This window comes from Xenopus laevis, chromosome 1L, assembly GCF_017654675.1.
Source record: "Xenopus laevis strain J_2021 chromosome 1L, Xenopus_laevis_v10.1, whole genome shotgun sequence".
Taxonomy (NCBI): domain Eukaryota; kingdom Metazoa; phylum Chordata; class Amphibia; order Anura; family Pipidae; genus Xenopus; species Xenopus laevis.
In genome coordinates this window covers 146,740,525-146,754,659 of record NC_054371.1, presented here as the reverse complement: position 1 = coordinate 146,754,659, position 14,135 = coordinate 146,740,525, and the positions used below count along the sequence as shown (strand labels likewise).

At 37.4% G+C, this 14,135-nt stretch overlaps 1 protein-coding gene across 7 annotated transcripts in view; it reads left to right on the top strand.

Moving 5' to 3' along the window:
• Window positions 1-5,207, top strand: part of fancc.L (FA complementation group C L homeolog) — a 71,339-nt gene extending 66,132 nt beyond the window's left edge. For 4 of the 7 annotated variants that reach the window (XM_018251146.2, XM_041583641.1, XM_018251103.2 and 1 more), the window contains 2 exons: window positions 602-805; window positions 1,729-2,991. In XM_018251146.2, coding sequence (XP_018106635.1) covers window positions 602-805; window positions 1,729-1,860 — 336 coding nt within the window. In that variant the 3' untranslated portion in view covers window positions 1,861-2,991. 7 annotated transcript variants of the gene reach the window in all.
• The last annotated feature ends 8,928 nt before the right edge of the window (window positions 5,208-14,135 follow it).

Below are 14,135 nucleotides of genomic sequence, written 5' to 3'. Positions count from 1 at the left end.
AATCTTCATATTTTCTTGGTTTTACATCTGTTTAGTTCCCTTAAGGGTCACAGCAATAGTAAGGAGATTTACACCCTGAAATGTAACCTTATCAGATCACCAGGCAAGATTAGCAGCACACAGTTCTGGAAATAATATTGTGAATTTAGTATTTCAGTTGTATGTACTTATCCTGTAATAATAGCAAGACAGTTTGCAAGCCTTAACACATAATCAAAGAAAAGTCTATTTGTGTGCTGGCCAGAACCTGTTCATGGCAGTAATGTAGGAACATTCACATTTTGCTGGCGACTGTTGTTCTCTGACTAAATAACAAGAGGTTATTGGGACTTTCTCCATTTTCTTTCATTTCGAAAGGTCAAAGTTTGGCTAAATGCCCTAGCAGCTCAGACACGGTATTTCATTGTTGCCTTGTTCTTATCAAGAGCACCAATGCCCAAAACCTGGCCCCCTTTCAAAAATCAATGGTCTATTGACTTTCTAACATGTACATTCAGATGTTGCTAATCCTTCTCTTAAAATCAATGTTTTCATTGCAGGCTGTACAAAAGAATTGGTCATTACAGTTATTTATCGCTATTTCTTTTGTTTCATGTTTCAGACTGCTTCGAGGAGCGTTTATGAGCGTTTGTTAGCCCTTCGTAGCAGTGCAGCAGTCTGTGCCTCAAAACTGCAAACACTATTGGAAGAAGAACAACAATCTGGTTGCCACCCTTGTACATTGCAGCTATATAGGCATCTCTTTATCTTTTTCCTTCTATTCTCTTCAGAGTGGCACATAGCTGCCAAAGAGTTCATAACTCATGTAAGTGGTATATTAAATATTTATATCAATACTTTGCATAAGGAAATGCAGCATCTGCTATTATGTGTAGTATATAGGTATATAGTAATCTTGAATGGGTAAAGATGTTTTGAGATTTATAAATAGGTGTCCGTTTTTTGCCATTTTCATTTTCTCGTGCCCGTTTAATGTCCACTCTTTGCAACAACCACAACCTTCATGCACTAAGATTCTCTGGCTTGGCTAGGGTGCCCACAACATTGTCAAGTGAGAGGAGAATTGATTTCTGAGAACATGACCAGCAGCAGTGGCAGAGTGTGGACTTGTTGAAATCCAAATGTTGGAATTTCGTTTTCCAGAGGCACCTCTAATGTCATTTACCACACCCTGCGGTTAAACAGTATTGTAAACCAACTTTTTAGAGCTTATTTAAGTCTGGCTTGTGCAAATAGGTACATATAATTGTAACCAATAAAAGACAGACACTTGGCACTTAATCATGTTATTGTGGCAATCTGCCTTTGCTGCTCTTTCATAGACTTCCCAATATTCCGTCAGTTTGAAGCATAATGACTCATAATAATAATAATAAACATTTTAGTCACAGCTCATTGCTAAGCCAAGAAGTCAAAAATAATGCTGCCTGTTGTAGTTGGTACAGATATGGTTAATTACTGGCTGATATATTATACTTATTTGTATTACAAATGTTGGATGTACACATATTTGTATTCATTTATCTTCTTTGGAAGCATTACTACTTTACCTCCAAACACAGCCAAATACCAGAAGCAACAGCATAATCAAAAAGCGAAGGAACTGCATTTCCCAGCGTGAGAAGAAAATATGAAAAATATTTGTTTTTTGGGATCTGGTGGAGCATATCTGTTTGTGAAATATTGAAAGGCATTTGAGGATAATGTTACTTGTTTCCTCTCTCTCAGATGACTCAGACTCAGGAAGCTGCCAGGGAAGTTTCTGACATACTGGCTAGAACTGTATGGAGACTTAGTATTCCTGGAATGAAAAGTGAAAAGTTAATCACGATAGTGCAAGAGCTGCTTCATGCCTTTTAATTGAAACAGGAAAACAAGGAGCAGTGTGTGTTTCTACAACAATATATACAGTTTATAGTCTGTGCGGCTGTCCAGAGGAGGATCGGCATATCTTGGCAACCAGCATTATCCATGAACGATCTCTTCCCCCCCCCCTCACACACGAAAATGAAGCTATTTATTCACAAGAGTCACTCAAGGGATTAGCTTATTTAGAATACAGATGTCAGGAAATTGTTGGTGACATTGGCCAGAGTCTTATTAATGAGTGACTTGAAATGCTCTGTAGCTTCCAGTGCTTGTGAAGTGGGCACCGAAGGAGCGAAAGGCAAGCAGAAGCAATCACAGAAGACTTGCACCGGGATCAGCCTGACTGGAGAAGACAAAATGAATGTTAAGGATCAGGCACACCATATGGGAAACAAATTCTTTCTCACGTTTGTACAAATTGGAGGCATGCATTGCTCTCCACACTGATCCTCACAGCCAACTCACAGGACAAGCATTTGCAGAAAGCTCTCAGCAGCGATAAATACATTATTATTATTTTATTATTATTACATTTATTTTTGTAGAAATGACAGCGGGGGTCATTTATTAACACTGGGCAAATTTACCCATGGGCAATAACCCATGGCAACCAATCAAATTGTTGCATTTCATTGCTCTACTTGCAGTTGGCTTTAAAAAGCTAATCACTAATTGGTGCTATGTGTAACTGCCCATGGGAAAATTTATATATAACATAAGGCCTTTAATGCGCATTTCAAAAGCCTTTAAAAATATTTAGAGTTCTTTAAATATAGTCACTTCAGAAGCAAAGTAGGCACTGAAAAATAAAATATTGAAATCCCTTTATCCAAAGAAAAAAGTAAGTTAAAAGACCACAATCCTATGCTTTTTGGATTCTGCTAAAAAATTGTCATGGTGCTGGTGAGCAAAGCTTATCCTTTTGTATGAACTATTGTTTTGTCTAGGCATTTTGTCAAGTTAGTGGCCTGTTAAAGGGAAAAATTAAAGCGTTTAACAGTTTGTACTGTTGCCCTGCACTGGTAAGACTGCTGGGTTTTCATCAGAAAGACTACTATAGTTTATATAAATAAACTGCTGTGTTGCCATGGGGGCAGCCATTTGGTCAGAAACATGAGACAAGGCACAGGTTACATAGCAAATTACAGATAAGCTCTGTAGCATACAATGGGGTTAGTGAGTTTCTCTGCTGTGTAGCCTGTGCCATTTAGCCCTATTTCAAATTGAATGGCTGTCCCCATGGCCACACATCAGCATGTAGATGAACAATAATAGTGTTTCGGAAGCAAATGTGCTAGCTTTACCAGTGCAGGGCAACAGTACATTATATTTTCATTACTTTAATATATTTTTATTTTTTTGTTCTTGCTGTTTCATCAAAGTTTAATTGATTGAAACAGAGTCTTGCAACAGTGATTATAGAGTTACTATATATATATATATATATATATATATATATATAAATAATATATAGTGTTTCATAGCATTGTTTTTGTGAAAATTGTTGTGCACTTTCCAATACTTGTTAGTTTTGTTTCTAGACCATTGCAGATAGACCTCAGGGAGGTACAGGTATGGCGCCCCTTATCCGGAAACCCTATATCTAGAAAGCTCAGACATATGGGAAGTCAATCTCCCATAGACACTATTTTAATTGAATAATTCTAATTTTTAAAAATGATCGCCTTTTTACTCTGTAATAATAAAAAAGTACCTTGTACTTGATCCAAACTGAGATATAATTAATCCTTATTGGAGGAAAAATAGTCTGTAATATGGAGATCCAAATTACGGAAAGATCCCTTATCCAGAAAGCCCCAGGTCCAGCGCATTCTGGATAACAGGTCCCATATCAATACCTTGAAGCAGTTCTAAAAGTATGAATGCTTTTTTATTCTGTGGGGGAAAATGGCTCTCAACCAAAGGGAGTGCAGAGAAAGGAATCATGGGGGCTACCAGATATTGTCTCTACCGCATTTAACTGCTGTTCTGATTATATATGAGACCTGGTATGCAGAATTTTTAGGGGCTTTGGGGTTTTCCAGATAAGGGGTCTTTCTATAATTTGGATCACTGTGCATTAATTAAAAATCAAATAAACCCAAAAGGATTCTGTTGCCATCAATATCAATTAATTCAGTACAAGGTGCTGTTTTGTTATTACAGAGAAAAAATGAAATCATTTGCTCAGTTAGAATTATTTTATTGAAATGGAGTCTATGGGAGATGACCTTCTAGTAATTCAGTCTGGATAATGGACTTCCAGAGATTCTATAGCTGTATCAGTATCCTGATTATCCAGTCTCCAAAGTAGCACCACAATGTTGCTGCTGCTGTCAAACTGATATGTTTGGCATACAGTGACCAGAACCAGTTTATTATCCAGATGTTTTAGGTGAATTAAATAGTAAAGAGTATGGCACATACCTGTTTTTCTCCTGGTAAGAAAACTTCACTTGCCACCTAGCTATTGATAGATTTGGCACAGTTGAGTTCAAGGGGAAATAGTCTGTGTGTGTGTGTGTGTTTCAGCATTCCAGTGAAATCTAAAAGAGGATACTGTCTGCGTGTTTCAAAACTGATTGTTCCATCCAGTGGGAACATAGTGAGGAATGTTCTATCCCGTCCAAGGAATGTAACTTTCCTGCTGCAAGAAAAGAGTAAACACTTGCTTCAGCAGCTATTTCCACTATAGAGTCTTGTGAAAAATATCTGCAATTGTTATACATGTATGTTTACATTTCTATTTCAGTTATTTTATTATTAAGTAACAGTACACATTTGCAGAGTTTATCTTCGCTGAAAAGTACTTTTTGAATAATAAATTGCCGCACCATCTTTCACCAGTACATTTCAATTGATCCAAACTAAGAAATAATTATCCTTATTGGATGCAGAACCAGTCTGGTTCATTTAATGTTTACATGATTTTCTAGTAGACATGAAGATTCATATTACAGAAAGATTCATTCTTTATATATTATATTATATATAATGGGAAAGGCTCATTGCACATGTGGTTTTACTATACGGTTCCAAAGGGTGCCTAGAAATGCTGATGTAAACTCCCTAATCACATTTAAGCTGTTCAAATGTTTATTTAGAATTATCGAAATTACATTTATTCCTGCTCCTCCGCCCAGACACATAATGTGTGCCTCTGTTACCTTCCAACAATTTTACATTTCACTTTCAGCAGAATAATGACTTAAAATTATGTTTCTGGGTGGAATGGTGCTAGAATGTTATTTTTCCAAGGAAAGATGTAGCATCTGAAGTGTGAAGACCTGAAACCTTACTGGAGCAAGTAATAAAACATAAAATGGGTTGACGATTTAATTATGCTTTCATTAGTGTTTAAAGAGTTATGGAATATGTTGGAGCTATCAATCAAAGGTAATAATAATACTTTGTATTATTATTCCTTTTGGACAGGTTTGACATAATGGTACAAAGTGGGATGCTATCCTAAGCTAATCAAAGAAAACAATATGGACTGACAACACATTATGCGATCAGTCTAGAATGTGAGTCCCGCACTTTTTTTTTTTTTTTTTATCCATGAGCCACATTCCAATGTAAAAAGAGTTGGGGAGCAACAGAAGCATGAAAGTCCCTGGGGTTTCCAAATAAAGACTGTTATTGGCTATTTGTTAGCCCCTATGTGTACAGACAGCCTACAGGAGGCTCTGTATGGTAGTACATCTGTTTTTTATACAAGCAAAACTTGCCTCCAAACCAAGAATTAAAAAATAAGCACCTGCTTTGAGGCCACAGAGAGCAACATCCAAGGGGTTGGAGATCAACATGTTGCTTGCAAGCCGCTGGTTGGGGGATCAGTGGTCTGATGAAGCACAATTAAAACAAACCAGCCTATGAGGTTGTCAAAGTGTATTCATATGAAGTAGACTTCTAAAAACAACCTAGATATTCGGGTCAGAACGCTATCCATTTAAATAGACTACACTTCTTTTAGGGCAAAATTACTTTACCTGCTGTATATTGCAAGAGGCTTTTTTGTTATTGCAAAGCTGGTACATTGCAAAAAATGTAAATGAATATCCATCACAAAACCAGGTTATGGTTGTGTATACTCTCCTCTATGCCTTAGTGCTGTGGTTCCCAAACTATAGGGCTGATACCACCCCTAGAGGAGCGAAGCCTAGAGGTCAATTAGAGTGAGATTTGTGGAGAATATTTATTTGCTCCTAGATACACCTAAAAACTCAGTCTGAGCAAGATTAACAAGTGTGCAATTTACAGACAGGATTAGACTGGGCCAACAAAACACCAGGAAAAATCCGGTGATCCAGACCTGCTCCCCACCCTGGGCACTGCACCCATACCTCCACCCCAGCCAATATCAGATAGATAACGGTAGATAGATAAGGTACGGGTGGGGAGATTGAGGCTGGGGGGGGGTGTGGGCCCCTGGGACGGAAGCCCTGGTGTGCCCCGGAGTCCCAAGTTTGATGCTGTTTACAGGCAACACATATTTACAACACATTTTATATCTGATACAATGATATTTAAGTGTGTCCTGCCTCAATATTGGACCTCAGGGAAGCTTAACCCAAAAAAGCTCTGCCTTGGAGCCTGGTTTAAAGGATGGTTAAATCTGAGGAATTACATGGACAGTTGCCTTAATAAATAAATAGCCAAAGCCATGATTAAATTGTTACATTGTGTAGGGTTTATAGAAGTACACTAATACAATTTTTTCTACTGAGTAATAGCTGTATGAATAAACCCATACTTTCTATGATGTATTCTACTCAATTTTTTAATTCAACTTTATTTCTGCTTGTCTTTCAGTAAAGTGTTAATGGACTTTTGTCCCAATATCAGTAATATAGCCATAGTAGGTTGGTGACATGGGAAATTACACTGTATTGCATTGCAACGCCTCAGTGGAGGTCAAATAACTCGATGACATGTTACGTTAGCTTTTCCTCCTATAAATCTCTTCCATTGGTTAAAATGGCACAGTTCCACAACCTGGGAGAAATAAATAAAAGAGCCCAGTTAAGATTGGAATTAAAAAATCTGTCAACCCCGGTTCTCAGTGAATAGTGAGCAATTTAGTCAACAAAAGTCTCTCACATCATCACTTCTCAGAAGGCACATAACACTTTACTGCTGATGCTTGACTTGAGCAGAAGGCATCCAACATTTACAGTAAGCAGAGGATTATTTCTGTTAGGGGAAAAAATGTCTTAATTAATTTAGTGATTTGAGTGTGTATTGTCATGTTAGGAGATGGGCAAATAATGGAAACATTTGTTTATTAACTAAAGTTGCTGAGCATCCCTTTGCCATCAGAACAATTCCACCTTTGTATTGTATAGAAGGGATTTATTTGTATTTACTTGCTTTCTATTGGATGACTACTCAAGAAAAACTCAAAAAATGAAGGCATACATGTCCTGTTATTGAACTCATTATGCTGTTGGTTGATATTCGGTTGTTATCCTCCCTCAACTTTACTTGATATTGGTAGGAAATTGTCTCATGGCTTTTCCAGTTTGGGGTCTTTCATTTCTGGTATCTGCTTTGTTAGAAAGCTATTCCATTTTAAACATTAGTTGATTTGTCTGCCACGTACAGCTTATTGCCTGTGGTGCTATATTTAGAGGGCCTGATATCATTATACAGCTAAAAGTAGAATGCAGTAACCAATAGAATGGTGCACAGGGCACTTTGAGCTCTTCTTTTTTAAACAGACCTAATGAAACCTCCATTGATTTACACTGAAACTGTCTGGCAAGCCCTTGTACCAGCGCAATGTTATATTTCCAGGCAACTATTTCCCAATGTTGGTGTTACTTAAAATCACAACACTCAAAGCTCACGAAAGTGGCCCATTATTGAATAAAAACAACTTTTTATTTATTCCTGAATTAGAGCAGGTGTTATGTTATTAATAGTCCCACTGCACCATATCTAACCAATTGTTCCAGAGGCCAAAGAGAAGTCTAGGAGGTATAGGGGGCTCTAATTATAGAGCAATTTCAAAATATATTGGTAAAACAGGACAACCACTGGACTCTCTGGGGGCCGTAAAATTAATTTGCTGTTGGGCCCATTAATATCTAGTTATGCCACTGATTGGAACTGGAGAAGTGAAGAGAAGCTGCAGCTCCTTTATACTTCCTCCACTGCAGATGCACCATGTACCTGGTTGTAAAATTTCATCTACAATCCATAATGATCACAGACTGGTCTGTTGAAGCCCATCCCTGGCTTATGTTCTTAGACAGTGGAGCAACAAAGTCCAAATCTGAGCATGTATCTCGATGGGATAAGTATGAAAGACTTAAAAGTATTTGTAATTTTCAAACTGGACCAGTACATTTTTAATGCTAAGCCACAAGAATATTTGAAATGCAACTTTCCTAAAACCCCTAAAAACATTTATTTATTTTTTATTTACTTTAAAGGAGAAATTGTGACTACAGAAAAAATCAAACACCTGAGACCTGTAGGTAAATACAAGTGTGGCAGATCTAACCAAATTTACTTTACACATACAATGCATTTTTCCCGTCCACATGTTTTATTAGTAATTTATTGTGTATCTCTGTTAATGGTATGGGATCTGTTATCTGGAAACCAGTTATCCAGAAATCGCTGAATTACGGAAAGGCCATCACCCATAGACTCCATTTTATCCAAATAATCCATATTTTTAAAAATGATTTCCTTTCTCTCTGTAATAATAAAACAGTACCCTGTACTTGATCCCAACTAACATATAATTAATCCTAAAAATAAAACTAGGAAACTGGAAATACAGATGTACAGGATATGTAATACAAACAAGATCAGTATGAGCTATTGTATGTGATAAAACGAACAAACCATTTGCCTTCAAAATCTCTTTTGTGACAGAAGTTGTGCTTGTGCTCTGCTTTTCCAAAAAAAAAAAAAGATATTAATCCATATTGGAGTCACAACAATCCTATTGGGTTTAATAAATGTTGAAATGAATTTCTTAGTCGATTAAAGTTATGAAGATCCAAATTATGGAAATATCTGTTATCAAGTAAACCCAAAGTCCAGAGCATTCTGGGTAACCAATCCCATACCTGTGCAAGTTTATGATCATATAATTCAAGGTAAAAAGCTCATAGTTGCCCGATTTATATCTGGTAAAATTTTTCATAGGCTGAGACCATCATATGGGGTTTTACCTTAAAGTTGTATGGTGGTTGGCAGTTTTATGATCTAAATAAATATATTGCTTGATCCATTATATTATAAATATCAAACCAAACCATAGGTGGGAAGAGATATATCCATGTGCAATTAGTGATTTTACAGATCAATGGGTGAAAGCTAGAACTTACACTTTGAAATAGTCTAAAAATCCCATAGGAATAAACAGGACATGGGTGAGTTTTTAGTTATTAAGCTCTAAGCTAACATTTTGATAAATCTGACCTTGAGTGTGTGGTTGCACTGCATATATAAAAGAGATGGTGCATGGCCACAATATTTCTACCTATGTAACATGAACTAAGGGTTATACTAAACATACTACAGTCTAGTTTAGTTTAGTTTATTTGTGTCAATAAACTAAAATGAAGCTCTGTTGGGAGGTATGTAATATTCTACCTTCCTGAGACATCAAAATAGTTTTGGCATAAAATAATTTATCTGGCTATGAAATGCTAATACAAGTGTGTACTTCCCTATTAATGAGGATGTGCTAATTGCTGGCTGTATTGAGTCCCCTAAGGGTAGAGGCACACTATGCTATTTGGGGGAAATTAGTCGCCTGGCAACAAATCGCTTCTTCTGCGGGTCAACTAATCTCCCTAAACCGCCTTCCCTCCGGCTAGAATCTAAATTAATGGCAGGGTTGGCACTCAGAGTGCTTCGTTTTCCGAAGTTGCCCCGAAGTTTTCTCGTGAGGCAACTTCAAGTGACTTCGGAAACAAAGCGATCCAAGTGCCATCCCGCCGGCGATTTTGATTCTAGCTGGCAGGAAGGTTGTTTAAGGAGATTGTTCACCCGAAGAAGAGGCGATTTGTCGCCGGGCGACTAATCTCCGCGCATCTCCACGTGTGTCTCTGCCCTAATGTCTCCATCAATGCAGTATTGAGTATAAGTCCAAAACATTCCTTGGAGAAAACCCCTGGCTGTCAGATACACATTAGAAATCTTTTTTCACTCTCCGTGTTGTCCTGATAAATGAGTGTTGTAATGTTAGGTGCAGGAGCAAAATAGAGCAAATGTATTGTTTCTACACAAGGAGAGGAGGTTGACAGGGTATTTGCTAGCTCTGGTGTTTCCCATCCCTGTATGATTTATACCGGCTCTACCACAGAGTTCTGGAAAGTTAAGCTGGCCATAGACGCAAAGATCCGATTGTACGAACCCTTGATTTGTACGATTTTCGGATGGTGTGTGGAGAGTCCCGACATTTCTCATCCCACGGAGTTCAGCCATTTGGTCATTCAGACAGGTTCTGTCGGCTGCCAATAATTTCTCTGCATGTATTGCCGATTGTAAGATTTTATTGGGAGACTGTCACTAGCTTTTGTTGGACATAACTTTCTTACGATTACTGTCAGGGGCAGAACATCGGCTGATCTGTTATTTTGTACTTTATTTGATCGGAATGGTTAGTGGCGGGTCGGGTGATGGGGAAGTCCGATTGTTCGAGGATTCCAACGATCGGATCTTTGCATCTATGACCAGCTTTAAACTCGCTGATTGAAGTTTCTGGAAAATCTAAATAGACTGTACTCCTCTGAAGGGTGTAACTGTATTCATTTTTAATTCAATACAAATATCTTATCTTTATGTAGCTGTAGTATGTCATTTATATTAGGAACACGTCACTTTGCTGTTATTCATAGCTAAATAGTGAGATTGTGGGCAGAAATTAGACATGGTATCATTTGTTATACTGGGAAATCAAGTAGTTCAACCGGTTTGAAACCACAGTTTTTCATCCACTGATTTCAAGTTTTCCCACATATCCACAGTTTTCCACAGTTTTTTCTGGTCCCCTTAAATCTGTAAAATGGGGGGTTCTGCTGTAAGTGTTTTTGTTCAGAAAGGATCTGCAGCATACTATTCTGTGTAATGCATTGGATGCAGGAACAAGTACATTATACACAGTGAGAGGCAGTGGTACTAACACTCCAAGAACATTTTACACAGTGGTTGAACATTAGGGGTATGTGACACGGGATAGGGATAGGAGCTCTTGCAGCCGCTGTGTTTCCCAGCACTATAAACAAATAAGGTCTTTCAGGCAATTGCTTTTTATTTTTTATGCTGTAAACATTACAAACATTTGGTAGAAATTTGGGAAACAATCATCAAACTAAAGTTACGGTTTTGCTGTTTAGTTATAACATATTACAAACTTTGACGAATCTTATAAGCTGCCTCTATTTTATTATTAGTGTTTCAGATTTTGCTTTTGAGTGAAAGAAACCGCTCCAAACCACATCTAATGTCACGCAGAAATATTTATATCTGACGTCTTTGTATGTGTGTATTGCGCACACGAACACTCCAAGGCAGTATCACACATATCAAGAGATGGAAACGTCTACTTAAGAACCTGAAGAATAAATAAAGCTTAACTAAAGAGGTAGGGTAGAAATGTTGTATATTATGTTTTGGGCTTCTTTACCAGGCCAAGACTTTCCAAACTCTGTATCATATACAGTCATATGAAAAAGTTTGGGAACCCCTCTCAACCTGAATAATAAATTTACTCCACTTTCAACAAAAAAGATAACAGTGGTATGTCTTTCATTTCCCAGGTACATCTGAGTACTGGGAGTATTCAGTTGTATAATATTTTGGGTACCCTTGTAATTTTGTTAATTTGATTGCATGTAAATGCTCAATACTGATTATTGGCAACACCAAATTGATTGGATCAGTTAAGCCTTGAACTTCATAGGCAGGTGTGTCCAATCACGAGGAAAGGTATTTAAGGTGGCCAATTGCAAGTTGTGCTTCTGTTTGACTTTCCTCTGAACAGTGACAGCATGGGATCCTCAAAGCAACTCTCAAAAGATCTGAAAACAAAGATTGTTCAGTATCATGGTTTAGGGGAAGGCCACAAAAAGCTATCTCAGAGGTTTAAACTGTCAGTTTCAACTGTAAGTAATGTAATCAGGAAATGGAAGGCCACAGGCACAGTTGCTGTTCAGGCCAAGAAAAATACAGGAGCGGCATATGCAGAGGATTGTGAGAATGGTTACAGACAACCCAATGATCACCTCCAAATACCTGCAAGAACATCTTGCTGCAGATGGTGTATCTGTACATCGTTCTACAATTCTGCACAATTTGCACAAAGAACATCTGTATGGCAGGGTGATGAGAAAGAAGCCCTTTCTGCACTCACGCCACAAACAGAGTCGCTTGTTGTATGCAAAAGCTCATTTAGACAAGCCACAGTCATTTTGGGACTGATGAGACAAAAATTTTGTTATTTGGTCATAACAAAAAGCATTTTGCATGGCGGAACAAGAACACCGCATTCCAAGAAAAACACCTGCTACCTACTGTCAAATTTGGTGTTGGTTCCATCATGCTGTGGGGCTGTGTGGCTAGTTCAGGGACTGGGGCCCTTGTTACAGTCGTGGGTCGGATGAATTCAACCCAATATCAACAAATTCTTTAGGATAATGTTCAAGCATCAGTCACAAAGTTGAAGTTACGCCGGGGTTGGATATTCCAACAAGACAATGACCCTAAACACACTTTGAAATCTACAAAGGCATTTATGCAGAGGGAGAAGTACAATATTCTGGAATGGCTGTCATCCACCAGGAACAGCCAGACAAGAATTCTTCGTACAGTTTAAAAATGCCTTTATTCACAATTTCATGGCAAACCTGGTCCGCAATGTTTCAGGCCTATGTGTGGCCTTTTATCAAGCTTGAAATGTATGCACCAGTCTAATTTTGTTATGATGCATATTTTATGTTAATCCAATAAACTTTATGTTACATTTCTGACAACAAATGATAACTAAATATCTTTCCCAGAATAGCAATTGCCATTGAAGAAACAGTAAATCCTTCTTAACTTTCTTTTGGATCATGTGGGAAAAAGGTTCTAATTAAGATTAACAGAATGCTTAGTAAAATATCTTGATATAATTAGCTTTATACAATAAGGAGCCTATTTAATATTGCACAAGCTTTCAGGCTTTACAAAAGCCTGCTTGGTGAAAAATCCTGGCCCTGCAACCCAGCGTGAGTTTCTTAATGACTGTTCGTGCCTGAAGGCTTGAGCAAACTTAAATAGGCCCCTAAGAACTCTATCAAACTAAAATGACATTCTACTTTTAATTTGTAATGGTTCTGCAAAAACTCAAAATTATTTAAAAAGCTTGAATTTTGAAAATACACCTAAGTCTTTTTGTTTAATAAAACTTTAAATTTTGAGTTCAGAAACCCCAGATTCAAAAATAATCACCTTTGCTTGTAATAAAAGTCGGTAACGGAAAAACTATTTCGCAATGTGAAAAGTTATGCCTTTGCGCAAACAAATTTTGCTTTGCACGAATTTAATATAGCTTTTGTGAACCCGGAAACTGTTTAGCAACCACTTCCGACAGTGTAAGACCATTTGCGAATTTTATAGTTTGCTCCAATGCGCAGTAAATGTAATAAAATTTCTTACTGAAAAAGTCGTTATGTTTGCTCCAGAAGATTACGACACCTTCAAGCTCTTCTTAAGAGTGCGCAATTAATATTCGCAATGCAATAACAGTTTAAGGAACAATATGACATTGCGAGATGTGGATTTTTAGTCTTATTGGTGCGAATTGTTTTTCTCTTTGCGACATTAATTACATTCCCCTATTAGTGTTGGCTGTTTAGCTTTGTGACTATGAAGATTTTCATTCATCCAGGTCATGGTATATCTAGTATAAGTATTTCTAAAACAACTGGACTTGCCAAGTAATCATTGAAGACATTTCACTACTTATCCGAGCAGCTGTTGAACTAAAGAAGCTGCTCGGATGAGCAGTGAAACGTCTTCAATGATTACTTGGCAAGTCCAGTTGTTTTAGAACTGTTTAGCTTTGGTCCATCTCTCAGGATGCCCCTCATTTACTATCACACAGTAGATATGTCTGGGGAATATAAATGTCAGTATATAGGAAACTATAATAATCATTTTGTTTATTAATTGTTTAAATTTTACAAATTTTACTTTATGTATTGGTGGGATTAAACAGGATTTAATATATGCTTTATGTCTAAATAGGAAGCAGT